This window comes from Coenobita brevimanus, chromosome 26, assembly GCF_032717465.1.
Source record: "Coenobita brevimanus isolate Jiangsu-jjx chromosome 26, ASM3271746v2, whole genome shotgun sequence".
NCBI lineage: Eukaryota > Metazoa > Arthropoda > Malacostraca > Decapoda > Coenobitidae > Coenobita > Coenobita brevimanus.
In genome coordinates, this window is record NC_136979.1 from 44,347,292 (window position 1) to 44,366,329 (window position 19,038).

General features: G+C 45.8%; 1 protein-coding gene across 1 annotated transcript in view; it reads left to right on the forward strand.

Annotated features, from left to right (window-relative positions):
* LOC145394206 (transcription factor E2F3-like) overlaps window positions 1-352 on the forward strand; it is a 114,457-nt gene extending 114,105 nt beyond the window's left edge. Inside the window, exon 9 of the mRNA XM_080268195.1 lies at window positions 207-352. Coding sequence (XP_080124321.1) covers window positions 207-352 — 146 coding nt within the window. The remainder of the gene's footprint in view (window positions 1-206) is intronic.
* The last annotated feature ends 18,686 nt before the right edge of the window (window positions 353-19,038 follow it).

Sequence of the window (19,038 nt, forward strand, 5' to 3'; positions counted from 1 at the left end):
CATACATATTTTAATCCTTTGGCATTACGTGATGGATGGCAGGTGTATGTGAAGCGTATGTGTAAATAAAATGAGGTGAAGCTGGAATTCTGGGGACATGAATAAGTGTGCCATATCTGAATCGTGCTTCATCCTGTCATTAGATTGTGGGAGGGAGGGGGGATCATGGCAATTGGAATGAAAGCCTATTTTCTTTCTTGTTGCAGGAGGGTCTGAGGATGTGATGCTGGGCTGCACCTCGGGTTCCCCTCTGCCCTTCCTTGCATTGGAGCCGCCCATCTCAGACACTGACTACAACTTTACCTTGGACATCACCGAGGGAGTTTACGATCTCTTTGACTTTAACTTCTGACCATGTGCGCCTAGATATCTGCCAGTCCTGTGATGTAGTGATTTCGATATTTGCCCGTGCGTACCCTAGATAGCACGGTGAGACGTGATCTCACTAAAGGTTCTAATTGTACATCCCCTCACCCCGAGCATCACATCAAGGGTCTTATTTCTGGTTGACTTTGGAAATTTTGTTACACCTCTTTCTGCCATTTATACTGTGTATTACAACTCTTATCTTCTTGTGTTATTAATGCAAACCTTGTTGATATTAAAGCAATATTAGTAGCATACAGTGGAATGTAAAGGTGTAATATGCTAAATAACTTTAAGGAAAAGATGCTACAAAGCTTCCTATGCCACCTAGAAAATGCCCTGAATCTTTATGAGTTCAGGTTGTACCCCTGTTAGTTTGGGAGGCTTTCTGTTACCTCTTCTTTGGCTCTTTATAATGTTAACCCTTCACGTCCCAAATGCCTACCCTCTGTCTGTGTGTATATAGAATGCCTTAATCCTGAAAAGGGTGACCACAAATGAATTACAGTACCTCCATGTCACCCTGTCCTTTGCCATCAGAGTGGCTTTTCTTCTCACCCCATCCTTCTTTGTATACCTTTACATCCAATTCCTCCTGCTTGTCTCATGTCACACATACACTCTCGAAGTCAGATTGATTCTCCATTCCCTACCCAGAGTGGAACTAAATTGTGTAAAATTGCCTGAATAAAGCAGAAAGTGGTCACTGATTTTAAGGGTTTAAGGAAGAGGTGTCAGAAGGCCTCCAAGGCTGATGAGAATGTGGCCTTCTCGCTGAATACATGTTCCCAAGATATCACAAGAATCTTGCTAGCTTGTTTTATCATTATTTATTTTTCCTTTGTTTTGTATTTTAGTTAATTATTGCAAGTGCATGTTGTAGATGGGATGGCTTGTTGTATAGTAGTTTCTTAATGACTCATGAAGTTTAAATTATTTCTTTGATAGTGCTGTTCCTTTTATTTTCATATCAGTCACTTGGAATTGTGTGCAAGTGATTAAAGTTGACATTTTTCTGATATTTTAGACCAGTGTACAAGATTTATTTTAAGAAAGAATTGAATACCCTTACTTTTATACTTTTTGAGAATGAAGGTTTTTCTGTAAGAGGTGATCAGGAATTAAGCAAAAACTGAACATTTGTTTGGGAAGCATAGTGTATGACAACACATCTTTGCAATGTTTTCACTAAATTGTATTTTGAAATAAGTACTGTATGGTGCATTCCCTCTTCACAAACCCAAAATAACGTTTCATACTGTGAAACTATAATCTTTAGGATTGCATTCTAGTCAGCTGAGGAAGCTTTCAAACATTTCTTTCTTACACACTTATGTTGTGTATGACTCATAAGCATTCTCGTTTAATTGTTGTTTTTTACATCATGACTACAATACATGAGTTGTCCTGACCATGAGAGGATTAGTAATGACTACTCTTGGGATGTAATTACTTCTTTGATGAACAAGATTATCTGGCATTATCGCATCGTTTATAAGGCTCCAACATGCTTGCATGTTTCATCCTTAGTCACTCAAAGATGGCTCACCATGCTGCACGATCTCTGGCAGCCACCCTGTTCAGACCCTTATCTCTGAGGTCTCACATTATGACTTCGTTCCTGGTCTTTTTCAGTCTGCTTCTTTTAACCCAACCCCTGACACTCGCACTAATTGCTGTCATCCTTCATCCTCTCAATATGCTCAAACCATCTCAGTCTACTCGTTATCATATCATCAATACATTCAAGTCCCATTCTTCCAACTCATCAATGGCAGTCTTTCCAGCCATCCTCCTCCATGATCACTACCTCTTTCCTGTCTTCCCTGATCACTTCCATTCTTGATTTATCTATGCTTCCAGGTTCCTTTGCCTCTGTATACAATCTCTGTGCACCCCCCAGACTTAATTCTTATTCTTTCTTTCAACATGGCACTTCAGTAGAATATTAGAGGCTTCTGTACCTATTGTACAGACTTTCGTTTACCAATTTCTTCATATTATCCTTCTCTCTTCCTTCAGGAAACTTTCTTTGTACTTCCCTGGTTCCTTTTCTTTACTTTACTTTTCTTGGATCCTCTCCTTTGTATGAGACTGCCCTCCTTTTCTGCAATGGTGTTCCCTTTGAACCTTTGTTCTCCTGTCCCTCATACTTCTGCTCATGTATTTATCAGTGGATCACTGCAAGCTCGCTACTATATTCTTGTCTCTCTTCGATTTTCCATACTTTGCCTTGCTCCTTCATTCCCTTTCTCTTCCGGTTCTTGATGACTTCAGTTGCCAGCATTCCCTTTGGGGTCATTCTGATCACCACAAGAGGATGTGTATTGGAAGAGCTTTTTTTCTCATAATCTCATAATCCCTAACACTGGCACCCTTACTCACTTTGACCTTCATACACACTCCCTCTATTTCCTGGACCTATCTGTTCTCCTTCCATTTCTCTCTGTTTCCATTGGTTGGTATTAGCGATCACTTCCCCATTAAACTCCCTCTCTCCTCTTACAGCTTCCTGAAATTCTCCAACCACTTCTTATTCTAGCCCCACCTCCAGCACATAACTATCAGTCTGTTGCCAGATGCCTTAATCCCGTAAGGGGTGGCCACAAACAAATCACCTCCATGTCTCCCTGTCCCCTGCCATTTCACTGCCCTTCTCCCAGCTCACACACCCCTCTCTGATATACCTCTCCACTCCATCCCTCCATCTCATCCTTGGCCTCCCCCTCCCTCTCCCCCCTCCACCTCACTCACATACGAGTACACTCTCCTCATGTCTCTCGCTTTCCATACATTCAAGAGACTCTCCAGTAGAATCATTCCTTTCATGCCTCACAGTCTCTACATGCTCTCTTTATCACACCGCACAGCCGAAATCAAGACTATTTTGCTCAAATGCCACTACATCTCTAACGCTTCCACTCATCACAAACACTGTACGAGATGGAATTAGTTCCCACACCCTTGTAGCAAACTGCACATGGTCTCACTCCCTCTGCTTTGACATTACCACTCTTGTTTTATCTGCATTTACTCTCGGAACCTTGTGCCCCATTCCATCTCTCGATTTCCAAAATCTTTCCTCAGCCTCCCATTCACTCTTTGCAGTCAACACCAGATCAGCAGCAAATATCTCCTGTGGGAGTCCATTCCTGAAGTCATGTAAAAGATCTTCAAGTACCATGACAAACAGTAAGGGACTGGAGACTGACCTGCAATGACACATTCATGGAGAACTCATAACACACTCACCTGGGTGCAAGCACCTACATGCTTAGCAAAAACCACTCAAACGAGCCCACTTCACCGCCTCCTGGGAACTCTGTCAAAGGCCTTCTCCAAATTAACAAAACAAAGTACAGCTCATTTTTCTTTCCTGTATATTTTTTCCTGAAACTGCTGGACAGTGAATATGGCATCAGTGGTCCCATTGCCTGGCATAAACCAAAATTGTTTCTTGTCAGTATTCACTCTTTCCCCTATCATTATCTGGTTCACAAGCTTTTTGCCTTTATAATTTCTTCATTCCAGGGCATCACACTTCCCCTTAAACACATTTACTAGGACAACACTCTTATATAATCAGATTTATCAGATCAGCAACTAAACCCACTCCTATATCTCCTGAGGCCTTAAACATTTCAGCAATCAACCCAGACTCAGCTGCCGCCTTCTACAAATGTATTTGGCATTGGCTGGAATAGAATACAGCATTAGTAGTCCCATTCATGAGATGTCGATAATGACGTAGATTACATTAAGAACATCGTGAGAATATTAATGTTCCATATGCAGATATAAACGGAAAGGAAGAGTTGCTGGTGAGCCACCTTAACTGCTGGGAATACAGCCCAGTAACTTCTGTTCTATGCATAACTTTATATAATAACCTGGCCTCTGCCATGGCTAGGGGTAGAAGCACACTGATGCTGTACACTTTGCATTCCTCAAAGTTGAATCAGTCTAAGACTCCTTTAAACTTTGGTGGTTTTTTAGTAGTATATTTCTATGCACTGTTAGGAGTTTAGTTCTAGTTTTAATGGTTAATGGGCATGTGCTATGGTTGCTGAGTGCAGTTTCTTCCATCCTTACCTTTTTCTGTGGTCATTGTGAAGATTCTTCTATAATCATAGCAAAATTTATTTTTGTGCCAAGAATAGTCTGTCAGCATGACAGCTGTTTGGTAATGAATTCTAGTTTCCTGTAATTCGTCCATAGTTATTGAAGTTTCCACCATGTAATTTAGATGCCTTATACCAGGATGATGAGCTTTAGCATTTTTTACCTAAGTGGTATAATATCACAGTTGTGGGCAGAGTGTACTTCATTTTTCCACATACTGTACTCTGAACTGTTACGGACACTTCTATATATATATTCAGCTTTATGAAAGCAGATTGGATTTTTGGGATGAATAAGCTAAAAGCTTATGGTACCTTTAATGAAAAGTGGAAGTTATTAATGAAAATGGTTTTAGGAATACTGAATGTTTGTGATGAAGATGTAAAGTTGGTTTCTATGTGCTTTAACATGGGAGTCACCTTTGGCTTACATCATTATCATGATCATCTTCAGCACATTCAGACCAAAGCCATAGTGTTAGGTCCAGGTACAGAAAAGCTTTCATCCAACTAGTAAAGCATATATTTTGTCCCTGTCTTCATATATATATATATATATATATATATATATATATATATATATATATATATATATATATATATATATATATATATATATATATATGAATAATAGTATCATTCCTTTGACCTCATCTTGGGACTGGAGTAACTATAGTCGTTTTATTTTATGAAGGCAGTTTGGGTGGGGCGCTTTGGGCCTCACTCTGTTAGCTTTGTTGCCACACATGTGCTCTCTCTCTCTCTCTCTCTCTCTCATTTATATTAACTAATACTAATTGTCTGTCTGTCTATTGCCAGACGCCATAATCCCGTAAGGGGTGGTCATTTGACTTTGAGTTATTTGTTTTATGGGGAGGGGCACTAACCCTCCACCAACCCACTTGCTGACATATGGTTATATGGTTACCACCCAGCATTGTAAATGGTTTCTTGGCTTACATGAAACCATTTGGCTTGTCACTCGATGTAAAGCCACCTGTAAGGGAAAGAAAAACAATAAGATGTGACAGGAAAGATGGGAGAAATAGGAAGAGAGGAGGGTAGGCACAGAAAAAGAATGGTAAAGGCTAAGGAAGAAGTAGGCAGCACTACATCAAGTGAGTGGATGATGGTATTTTCTTTATTTTTTCTCTTGTTTTCGACTTTTTTTCCACACCATCCCCGAGGTAAAAGTCTATAGGTGCGTTTTTTATATGTAGATATATATATATAGCTTCCACGGCGGGAGACTGACAGAGTGTGACCCGCTCACGCAGGGCTGTCCCTCGTGTCACCACCTGACAACATCCCAAAAGCATTGCTGACATGTCTTGAGATTTATATTATACTATAGCTTTTTTATTGAATTACATCTATACAGAGTGTTTAAAATTCATTTATAAGTAGTTACTAGCTTAAAATAGGAGTGAGAGAGAGAGAGAGGTGAGCACAAATAATTACACGTGTGTCGGCGGCGGTGACAACAGAGCTAACAGTGTGAGGTCCCAGATCGCCCCACCCAAACTGCCTTCATAAAATAGAATGACTGTAGAACACATTAATGTATTGTTCTTGAGTTCATCTTCTGTCATTCCTGCCATGACTATTCTGTTATGCTAGCTTTTTAGGACTAGTGACCCACAAGGAAGTTAAAAATATGCAAGATGTTTTGGTAAGTGAGAAAGTAGTAAGGTTGATATACAGCATTGTACATGTAAATCCCAGTGGATAGGGGAAAAGGCACACTTCATACATAATCCCCATTTAAAAGGTACTAAAAGTTGGGAGTTGGATCCCCCACTTTCCCTTTACTTGCATAAGGGTATGGCACTATCCAGTATTTATGTTCCAAGCAGAGTAGTGCTTTCTACGGCTTAAAAGTGGGGAGGGGTTGTACTTTGGGGATTTTTCTCTGTTTCACATCACCCAAAATGTAATGGCTGTTGTACATTACCCCACCTCATACGAGCATGAGAAATTGGGTTAGGGTTATGATGATCACTTAGCACTGTTAAGTTTACCTTGTGGAAAGTCTTTGCCTTAAAGAATATAGACTGCCTTGAGCCGCTTTAGGTTGACTTGTTAATTATCAGTAATTATGTTCTATTACCAGTTTTTAGTTTAACTGGTACATTCAGTTTCATCAATTAATGTGAAATGATGTGAAGAAAAGGTTAAATGACAAAGATGAGGTTTGTTTATTTTAATGATGCTTTTTAAAAGACAAGTTGCGTGTTGGCAATTGATGATTGCATCAATTTTCACTGCCATATGAAAATATGACATCAAAATGAGTTAGAAATGAAGGATTTTAGTGACTCGGTGAGTTTACTTAACTCAGATATTGCTGAGGAGGGTTCATAAAAATCATCTCAAGAGCTAGGGGCATCGGAGTGATGGTTGAAACCAGAATTTAGTTTTATTGAATATTATTTTGTAACAAATTCTGTGATGAATATCAGTCGGTGATTAGCCATATTGGTACAGTACTGTAATTAATCTAAAGCCAGAGCTTTCCTTAATGCAATTTATATTAGTTAATTTAGCTACAAAACTCTTTAGCCTAAGACATCCAGAGTTTAAATTTTCTGTTCTGGGACATTCTTTGTTACAGTGAATGTTCTAGAAATGCCAAATGGTGTTCATACTCAAAACAGTACATGCATTGTTGAAGCAACAGGCTGCCTGATTGCTGGATTTGTCTGTCAGTACCTCTTCCAGTGAGATCCATTGATATGGTTTTTCTTTATTTTGGAAACAAAGGGGGGGAGGGGTTACTGAAAATGACAAATTCAGAGCCATACATATTCATAAGAGTATATATATATATATATTCGAAATTTTCCTTGAACATTAGCAAGAGAAATATGCACACTGTCAAGCAAACATTACCTGATCAGCTTTTTATATAGGCATATATTCATTGATCATATTCCCCTTTCTGGCACTACATTTCATACCTGCAGGATTGCTCATGCCAGAGAGATGTCATGGAGGATCTAGAGTTCATTTTGTAAATTCATGGTTTTTAAGTACAAATTATATTCATTCAGTGACACAGCTGTGAGGAGAGGCTCTTTTTGGGAATGGGAATACTTTGTATATACCAATATCACATTTCAATTTGAATTACTGAAAGTCTGGTGTAAACTTCCCCATGCAAACTTCTCACAGCGGTGCCATGCAACACATTTGTTATAAAGATGGAAATAAAGAGATATATGGATAAGATATGGTTTACATTTTATCCTATTGTCATGGGGATGCTCACCCATCCATTCACTCGTATTGCTGGTGTGAGTGTTTGCCCTTTCCTTTCTTCCATCCATCCTATTCTGTCTTTCTTTCTTTCACTCTTTCCTTTTTCTTATGCCTACGGGTGACTTTACACTCCCTCTTCTGTCTTTCTTTCCTTCATTCTTCCTCTTCCATCTGCCTGTTGGTAACTACACTGAGTGACAAGCCTATCCTTCTGTCTGTGCCTTCATCGCTAGCTTCCTTTCTGGTCGTTCTATAGCCGCTGTTGTAGACGGCCATCGTTCTTCTCCTAGATCTATCAACAGTGGTGTTCCTCAGGGCTCTGTCGTATCACCAACTCTCTTCCTTTTATTCATCAATGATCTTCTAAGCTGTACATCTAACCCTATCCACTCATACGCTGATGACTCCACCCTTCACCTTTCCATTCGGTTCCCGCAACGCCCATCTCAACAGTTACTTCAACAAACAAGGGATGAGGCTATGGCACACCTAATGTCTGACTGGGGTAAAAATAATATGGTTGTCTTTAATGCATCTAAGACTCAGTTCTTACACCTATCAACCCGACAAAATCTTCCACAGGTATACCCACTAATGTTTAATAATATTCAGCTTAATCCTGCATCATCCTTGAACATGCTTGGGGTTTCATTTACTCGGGACTTATCTTGGAAAGATCATATTACATCTCTTGTAAAATCTGCTTCCAAGAGATTGGGTGTGCTAAGCCGACTCCGCTCTTTCTTTACCCCTGCACAATTGTTGACTCTATACAGGGGTTTTATCTGCCCCTGTGTGGAATACAACTCTCATGTGTGGGGAGGCTCCCCACATACAGCTCTTCTCAATAGGGTGGAGTCAAAGGCTTTTCGTCTCATTAACTCTCCTCCTCTTACTGACTCCCTTCAACCTCTGTCTCTTCGCCGCACTGTTGCATCTTTATCTCTTTTCTATCGCTGCTTTAATGGTCACTGCTCCTCTGAATTGTCTGCTTGCATTCCTCCACCTCTACGACGGGCGCGTAGCACCCGTCTGGCAGCAAACTCTCATCCTTTTTCTGTCCAACTCTCTAATGCAAGAGTTAACCGTTACTCCCAGTCTTTCATTTATGCAACAGGTCAGCTCTGGAACTGTCTCCCTCTGTCTGTATTTCCTGCTGCCTATGATCTCCAGTCTTTCAAACGCAGTGTGTCCAGGCATCTCAAAATGATCGGATCTTGAATTTGGCTCTATATTGTGTTTTGTTTTTCTTTTGGAGGGAACTGTTACTGCGGGCTCGTGGCCTTTGGTTCCTCCTTCCTCGCATAAAAAAAAAAAAAAAAAAAAAAAATGGGTGATACGATATACTATGCTGGGTGGTAACCATCCATCCATCCATCGTCGAATCCTACGTTGCCCCATCAGGAGCGTAGAAGCCCGGGGTCAGGCAGTTGGTCCTGGCATTTAAGATGAGTCCTTATAACCAAATTATGGCACCTGGTGGATTAGTGGGTAATTAAGGTACTCCAATTGGATCGAGCCTGTGTAGGTTTATATCCATGGGGTGGTTGGTGTTTATTGCTCACGTAATGCCACTCAGTGGTGGGTGAGACTGGTCACTCATCTCAAATGTCGGGACCAACTTCCCTAGCCCCGAGTTCCTACACTTCTCATGGGGTGACAGGATTGGATGATGGACGCATGGTCAGCAGTCACCCACCAACAGGAGTTTTCTAGTGGTAAACATTAGCATCCTGAGATGTTAGAATGAGCAAGGTAGGGTTCAGAGAGAAAAGTAGCACAGGTCTGCTTGGTTACATGGGTCACATTCAAGCCTCAGGAAGCCTGATTTTAATGCGGAATGTAGGTTTCATTGCTATGTTGTACTGTGGCACAGGTATTTTTGTTATCCTTTTTCATGATAAACTTTTTAACTGCCTACAATTGTCATCTCAATCTTGAAAGGATGAACAATCTAATAGGATGCTAGTCACCAAGAAGCGCTATGGAAAGAATATAGAACTCCAGTATTGCCCCCCCCCCCTTTTTTTTAGCTAATGAAGTACAGAAAGCTGCAAAAGGGAAAAAAAAAAAAATACAGGCTGTTAAAAAGGCATAATGTCAGGCACACACACACACACACATTATATATATATATATATATATATATATATATATATATATATATATATATATATATATATATATATATATATATATATATATGATGAAAAGGCGACAGAGACAGAAATTAAATTAAGTAAAAATGACGGTCAGAGCACAAGAGCAGCGTATCAAGCCATAAAGGAGTTAACTGGGACTGAAAAGAGAAGGAAGGAAATACCTGTACGAGATAGAAATGGTAATTTGATGACTAAAGATTTGGATATAAAAGGAAGATGGAAAGAGCACTTTGAATCTGTTCTAAATAGACCAATCCCAGCTGAAGAGGACATTTTGCCAGCCGAGAGAGATTTGCAGATAGAAACAGGGGATATAACTTTGGAAGAGGTAGCAAAATCTATAAAGGAGTTAAAGAATTTTAAGGCTCCAGGTGAGGATGGAATATTCCCTGAAATGCTTAAGGTGGAAAATGATGAGTTGATGAATGCGCTTTTGAAACTTTTTAATGTGGCTTGGGATAATGGTGGAATTCCAGAAGAGTGGAAAAATGGAGTGATTATAAAAATACCAAAAAAGGGAGATTTAAGTGTGTGTGGCAATTGGAGGGGGATAACTTTGACACCTGTAGTTGCAAAAGTCTTTTCGAAAATCTTGTTGAACAGAATAGAGCCAGTAATTGATAAATTTTTAAGAGAAGAACAAGCGGGATTTAGAAAGGGTCGAGGTTGTAATGATCAGATTTTTATTGTAAGGCATCTAATGCAACAAGCTAATGAGATGAAAATGCCACTTAACATGTGTTTTGTGGATTTTGAAAAGGCGTTTGATAGTGTTTCACGTGGAGCTATGTTGAAAATTATGAGATTCTATGGTATACCAGAAAAGTTTGTAAATATTATTAGAAGCCTGCATGAAGGTACTTTTTGTAAGGTAATGGTGAGTGGTTCTTTGAGTGATCCATTTCAAGTTAGGTCAGGAGTGATTCAAGGAGGAGTTCTTTCGCCATTGTTGTTTGTTTTGGTTATGGATTATGTTATGAAAAAGGTTGTAAGGAGAACAGGTGCAGGAATTAACTGGAAAGAAAATAAGAAGCTGATGGATTTGGACTATGCTGATGATATTGTACTGATTTGCGGAAGTATTTACGAGATGCAGAGGGTGCTCGATTGTCTGGTTGAGGAAGGCGAAAAAGTGGGATTGGTAATAAATTGTGGAAAGACTGAAATTATTAATATGAACGTGGAGAACCAAATCGATTGTGTAATTGGGAATAATGTGGTGAAGAATGTAGAAAACTTTAAATATCTGGGAACGATTGTATCATCTAATGGATCATTAAACAATGAAATTGAGGAGACGATTAGACAGGCTTGGCGAGCTGTTGGAATGTTGAAATCTGTTTGGAATAATAATATGCTTTCGGTACATACTAAAGTGAAAATTTACAAGTCCATGGTTAGACCCATTTTAATTTACGGGCATGAGTCATGGTACAGTACAATTGCAACAGATCAGAAAGTATTAGTATTTGAGAATAAAATACTGAGAAGGATTCTTGGGGTAAAGTGGCAAGACAGAGTTACAAATGAAAGAGTAAGGGATATTACGAGAGTGGAACCAGTTAATGAATATGTGAGACTGTCTCGCTGGAAGTGGCTGGGGCACATATACAGAAAAGAAGGTTGTTCAATACAGGATGTGCCAGAGTGGATTGCTAGAGGAAGAAGAGGTAGAGGTAGGCCGAGGGAAACCTGGTTGAGGACAATGAAAAAAGAAGCAGGAGAGGAGTGTTGGTGGGATCTGAAGGAGATGGCAAGAGACAAATATTGGTGGAGAGAGTTCATTGAGACCCTATGCATCCCATGGGGTGCCACAGGAAATGATTGATTGATTGATATATATATATATATATATATATATATATATATATATATATATATATATATATATATATATATATATATATATATATATATTATATAAATAATAATGTGGTAGGTGGGAGCACTCACCATCCTCTCACTTGATGTAGCCTAATGCTGCTTCGGGTGTCTGCCTTTTCCTCTTCCTTACGTCCACTTATGTCTTTCTTTCCTTCGCACTTTCCTTATCCTTCTGTCTTGGGGTGACTTTACACTCCCTCTCCTTTCCTCTTCCTTCTGCCTATAGGTGACTCTAAATGGTTTCCTGTACTCCAGGAAACCGTTTACTACGCTGGGTGGTAACTATATTGAAATACCAAGGGGAGACCACAGGGAGGCATGGCAAGAGCCCGAGCAAGATGGCCATACATCCCCAACCACAACATGCCCCTCTTCCCCACAACAGAATCCATGGGAGGTACGTCTTCCTGTGGTGTTCCCCTTTACTCGGACCAGCGCTCACCAGGGTTGGGGTGGGACTTGTGTAGCAACAGTCTCAAGCAGGACTGCGGCGATGCCCACCGTGTTCGTCAGGGAAAGAACGCCCACCGTGCATCTTTCACCTACTGCCCCCTGTAGGACCATGATGACGCCCACTGTGCTTGTCGGGGAAGGGACGCCCACTGTGCTTCCCTCACCTGCAGCCCCTGCTGAGAGCAGGACCGCGGCATTGCCCACCGTGTTCACCAGGGAGAGGACGCCCGCCATGCTCCTCTCACCTGTAGTCCCAGGACTAAGCAGAACTGAGATGGCGTCCACTGTGCCCGTCAGGGAGGGAACGCCCATCGTGCTTTCCCCATCTGCAGCCCCCACAGGGAGCAGGACCACAGCGACACCCACCGTGCTCCTCTCACCTTCAATCCCAGGGCATAGCAGAACTGCGGCGGTGCCCACCGTGCCCACCAGGGAGAGAATGCCCACCGTGCTTCCCTCATCTGCAGCCCATACCGAGAGCAGGACTGCAGCAACGCCCACCATGCTCGCCGGGGAGAGGATGCCCACCGTACTCCTCTCACCTGCATTCCCAGGGTCTAGTGGAACCGTGGCAGTGCCTACTGTGCCCGCCGGGGAGGGATCGCCCATCGTGTTTCCCTCATCTGCTACCCCTGCAGCACCCGCCGAGGGCAATGCCCTTTGCTCACATCACTCCTCCAGAGGCCGAGCTGGATGCCCCTGCGGTTCTCCCCACACCCAAAAGGGTGGAGCTAGCTCCCTAGCGAAGTCACTGCTGGAGAGGGTCTGGAGCAGCCCCATAGCAAGTCTGGGGGTACGCTCACTACATCCAGCACCCTGACGTCACCAGATGCTGTCGGACTCCCGGAGTAGGAGACACCGCAGGCAGTCCCTGATGGCTTCTCAATGAAGGCAAGGCTGCAGCCCCTAGTCACCAAGGGACGCCCCCAGGACTTCTGGCCGAGGCCTTCCCAGACCAGCCAATGAACCGTTCTCCACCAGGGGTAGGTGCAAGGCAGCACGCTTACTCACCCTGTTCGGCCCCAGTCCTGAGGGCCGACACTCCTCCAGAGGCCCCTCCAGGGAAAGGCCTCCCTCTACACCGCTCTGCAGCCCTCATCTGACGATCTGGCATGTGACAGTGGTCCCGCGCCCCTTCAGAGAGTGCACATCTGACAGGACACCTCCCACATCTGGGTGACACCTGCAGTTACCATGTCATCATTAGTCACAACTCCTATCCCTGTATCTCCCCAAGTGTGTATAATCTACCACACTATTGTGCCCAGCTACTGCATGTTTTTATGGTAATATACATGTAAGATTAGTTAACCTGTGTTTTTGAGCCCCGTTCCTTTGGTTGCATGCTCTGGACCCAGTCATGGAAAGAACCCAAATCAGACCTTCGTACCCAGGGAGCAAGAAGTTGAGCTCTGAGTATATAGCATAACACTGGTGGCAAGAAATGGTTCTAGATCCGGTGAGAAGAGAGCAACTAGGACTGAAAAGGGAAAATCTGACATGATGGCAGCCAAACCACACATACGTTTACCAAAATTCCATCCTGAACAGTGCGACATAGATATATACATGTGTATGATTAAACCACTATTGGACATTGGATCCTAGCATGACAAGGAAAATATAGTGGTAACTCTACCCCACCTGGGAAAAGCAGTCTCATGCATTGCGTTGAAGATCATCCCTGAGCTGACATGGGCACAGTTCAGAGATCATAACTCAAGCAGTCACACCATCACTGGGAATAGTCGTACAATCATCCCAGCTCAATGCCCTCACCTATGATGGCAACCTGGATGACACTCTCAACCAGGCCAGGCGACTAGTCACTGCCACCTACCCGGAGGTCGACACAGCCACCTGGGAACAACACATTTTCAACACTCTGTTGAGGATCCTCCCCAGCGCCATACTTCACAACCTATGACCCAACAGGAGACCTTGACAGGGATGTTCAGCTCATCAGGCGTATTCTCGCTGCTCGCACCACCCCACAACACATCGGCTCAGTGAGCAGAGTCCCAACACAAGGCACCACACCCAAAACCACGGATACCCCCATCCACAGTTTCTCCAACATCACCCTCTATGCCCAGGGTGCTTCCCATTAAGAGGCACCCCACCCCTAAGGAAAATACCAACCTCATATCAATAAATCTGTGGGAGTTCTCAGCCTGTAGTCACCGGTGCCCTCTTCACGACATATGAGAACAGCTGAAAGCTGCTCGGTGCATACCAACCACCAAAGGTTGCCACAAGGTCTCCTCCATAGAGGACAATTGCGCCGAGATCAATGCACCCTCAGCCGAGTACTCTGATCCTGGGGAAGTAGAGCTCGAAGAAAAAGACACTCCACAACAGCTGGATTTTTAGGACCGCCCCCGCACCTCCCCATGGTGATGGGGGTCACCTCACAAAAATATCACCCCCCAGTCCATGACAAGATGAGACTGAATTGGGTGAAAGCGAGGCTACTGGTTGACACGGGAGCGGCCAGATCCTGCCTCTACTCCTGCCACACCTTGGTCTTCGGCCCACTTCTCCCCACTTCAGCTCACCTCGTAGATGCAGGGGATGGCCCCCTGCCTATACGTGAGGAAACTTGGGCCCTGCATGCCGATACCCATCAGAAAATATCAACCCAGCACAAATTCATCATCTTTGACTCAACCTGCCATGCTTACGATGTCTACTTAGGACTGGACCTCCTGCAGAAGTTACACACCAACATTGACTGTTACAAATGACGCCTCCAGTTTCAGAAGTCTCCAGACCCCCCATCCCAGCCACAATTCATGTGCACACCTATGCCTCCTCCCTCGCCCTGTCTTCCCCCCTGCCATGTCCTTTACCTTGCCCCCGATTGACCCTACCTTTCCCGCTCCCCCACACACCACTTTCCTGGCTACCATTGCCTCCTCCCTTACTATCATCCTCCCCCAGCACAAGGCCTGGCTTCACCTGAACAGGACCACCGGAACCTCCATCCTATACTCTTCGAACCTGCCTTCTGGAACCATCTCCTGTCTGCTGTCCCCCACCCCCCCACCTTCCTCCCCCCCCCACCACCATGTGCACCGGTTCTGCACCACCACCTCCCCTCGGTCCATCCTGCCCACCTCCCGCACCACCTCATCTCCACTCACCACCCATGACCCCCCTCCCGACTCCTACAACCGCTACATCACACTCTCCTTCTCCCTCCCATCGTCACCCACTCCCTCACCACTGGCCCCCTCACCTTCTACCCCTCACGCCACCTAACCTCCTGCCTCACTGCCGGTGCAAATCCCTTCCCCCAGCCAACCCCCTGCCCCCTTGCCACTGCCTCCCTCGACCCCCGCACCTCACACCACCTGCCACCCCGCCACTGCCACACTGCCCAAGCACACCAAAACCATCTACAACCAACACACACCCACACACCACCCTCTGCCACCCTTACTCCTATATCATTGCCCCCTGGCATCACCTCATCTCCCTCCTCCATCCCCAAACCCCCACCCCAAATGCCATCACCCAACACTGCCCACTACGCACCACACCACGCACAACCAGAGCACCATGAAGCAGCACTCCTACCTCGCCACCCATACCCACTGTAAAAACCACCATCACCCAATCCGGCCGCCTCTCATGACCTTCTGCCAGATACACCCCCACCCCCACCAGACTCAGTCACCCCCAGGCCCCACACCTCCAACACCACTCCCATTATCCTCAGACTACACCACGCCCAGCTGAAATATCCATCCACCCCTGTCCCTGGGGAAAACACCTGCATTTCTCCCCAGTATAAAACCATCACCCCTGCCTCTGTTGCCAGCATTCAGCTGAGACCACCGGAGGAGCAACCACCTACAGCCATAAGGATCTGATGCGCCACCTGGGCACTGACCTGCGGCAGGAAGCACCGCATCCATGAGCCTCATCACCTCCTCCAAACCCCCCGCACCAATTCCCAAGCCTCCACCCTCTACCTAACCTGCACCCCTCACCACAGCAAGAACAAAGCAACCACGCAGTGGATCACCCTCCTCCAACACCTGACCCCAGACCACAACACCAGCACCACCAAGACCTACTACTTCCAGCCATGGGGATGTGACTTTTCCTACCACGACGGTGGTGAAATAGCAGCCATGGCAACAGAGGGCATCACAACACCCCCAGGAGGTGACAACAGAGGGGTAGGTACGGCACGCTCGACATCCATATATGAGCATATGTCCCATGCAGCTGCACACCCCTATTCCACGAAGTGCATCCGGTGCGAACATCTCAGTCCAGGTCCGTTACCCTCCAACCGATCCTGCCTTCATCAGGATCAGGGTGGAGCTAATAAACTAGCTTCAGGCAGCACCCCAGTGACAGTCTGTAGCCGCACAATTAAAGCAACGGCCTGTAGCCATGCACCTGCAACAGCTTGTAGCCATGCACCAGCAACGGCCTGTAGCCGTGCAATTGTGACGGCTGGTAGCTGCACAACTAAAGCAATGGCCTGTAGCCGTGAGATTGTGATGGCCAGTAGCTGCACAGGCAAGAGACAGCCAGTAGCCGCTCATAGCACTGTCCACCCTCCCGGCAGAACCTGTGACGGCTGGTTGCCACACGCGGGGAGAGAAAGGCACGCCCTCTCTCTTTCTGCAATTGCCTCGAGGGACACGACACTGGTGATGGCCGGCAGCTGCACCAGTAGACAGAGGACAGCCAGTAGCTGCCTCTCACTTACATGTCGCCCCTCATATGGAGCTTTGGCGATGGCCGGTAACTGCACTTCCTCTGCGGTCCTGTCAGGAAGTCGGGCCCCGGTGACGGCCGATTGCCACACTGACAGGAAACGGACGGCCGGTAGCCTCCCTCCTTCCGTTACCCAAGGGACCTTAGCGACGGCTGGTAGCTGTGCCAGGGAGGGACGTCCTAAAAGCCCATCGCCCCCTGTGACTTCACAACCTGAGGAAGACTCCTTCTCGAGCCATCCCACCGGTGGCAGAGTAAGTCCCACCTCCAACTCCCCAGACCAAGGCAGCCTGCAGGAAAGCCTCCAAATAGAGGACTGGTGGAAAGGGCCCGTGCTGACCCCAGGGCTCTATTCCATCCAGCTGGCACCAGAGGGAGACCATCACCTGTCAGACTCCTGTCACCAGCAACGCCACAGCCCTACACTGACGGCAAAGCAGCAGGAGCAAGACAGCAGCAGGCAGGCTCTCAACGGTGCCCCTAGTACTTCAGGGCACGACCTCTTCAGTCCTGAGGAGGTGCGACACCCTTACCGCACTGGGTGCCTGCAGGAGTGCTTACAGAAGATATTTGGCCTCAGTCCCGAGGGCCAAACCCCTGTACCCAGCCCCTCCAGTGCAGGGCCCTTCACCGCCCCTTGCACCGCCCTCCCAGAAACTCCATAGTGTTCTCCCCAAGCTCACCGACGGGTGCCACAGCCTCCTGTCTATTGTCCCCCACCTTCCTTCCCCCCCCATGTTAGAGCAGTGTGCATCGCCAACATTTCCACCACTCCCCTCACGCTCCCCAGTGGATTAGTAGTCGGAGAAATGGAAGAGGCAGAGCCCTCTGCCTCCCCCCACCCTTGACCCCCCTGCCCTACTCCCCATCCCTAACCATCTCTCACCACACCAAACCGACAGCCTTCGACGCCTCCTCCTGGACTTCCAAGACATCTTCTCACTGGGACCAATGGACATCAGCCACACCACCTGCCTGTCCCATGAGATTCAGACAACGGGACCACCCACCTGCCAACACTCACAAAGAAAAAACACGAACCAACAGGATGAGGAAGACCGACAGGTCCAGGACATTCTAGATGCTGGTATAATATCACCATCCACCAGTCCCTGGTCCTCCCTCATCGTCCTCGTGAAAAAGAAAGACGGGACCCTGCGCTTCTGTGTCAATGACCGACGCCGAAACGATGTGACAACAAAAGACGCCACCCCTCTACCCAGAATTGATGACTCTCTCAACTCCCTGTATGGGGCAACCTGGTTTTCCACCCTCGACCTGCAGTCAGGATCCTGGCAGGTCCCCGTCCACCCCAATGACAGGCAAAACCGCATTTTCCACCAGCAACGAGAAGCACTGCGAATTTAATGTGCTCCCCTTTGGCTTATGCAATGCCCCAGCCACATTCTCAAGGCTAATGGAGTCGGTACTTAGCAGCCTTACCTGGGAAATATGCCTAGCCAATTTGGATGATGTGATCGTTTTCAGTAAAATCTGGGCCGACCACCTCCACCACCTACGACAAGTCTCCCTCAGGATTCGACAAGCTGCTTTGACCATCAAAATGCATCCTGGCCCAGCGTTTCGTCTCCTTCCTGTGGCACGTCATATCCAAAGAAGGCATAGCCCCCGACCCGAAAAAACTGTAGGCAATAGCGGATCTCCCCCTACCCTGGAACGTGCACAAGGTCCGTGCATTCATCAGCCTGGCATCATACTACTGACACTCTGTGAAGGGTTTCACAAATATGGCCAAGCTGCTACACAACCTAATCAAAAAGGGGGAGCCTTTCACATGGACAGAAGAGTGCACACAGTCCTTCAACACCTTAAAGGACAAACTCATCGCCACCCCTATTGTGGCATTCCCAGACTATACCCTTCCTTTCTGCTTATACACTGATGTGTCACTAGTGGCAATCAGGGCCATCCTAGCCCAAGTGCAGGACAGAGGAGAACACATCATTGCCTGCACCAGCTGCATGCTAAACCAGGCTGAGAAAATCTACGCCGCCATGAAGCGGGAATGTCTGGGAATCATTTCGGCCCTG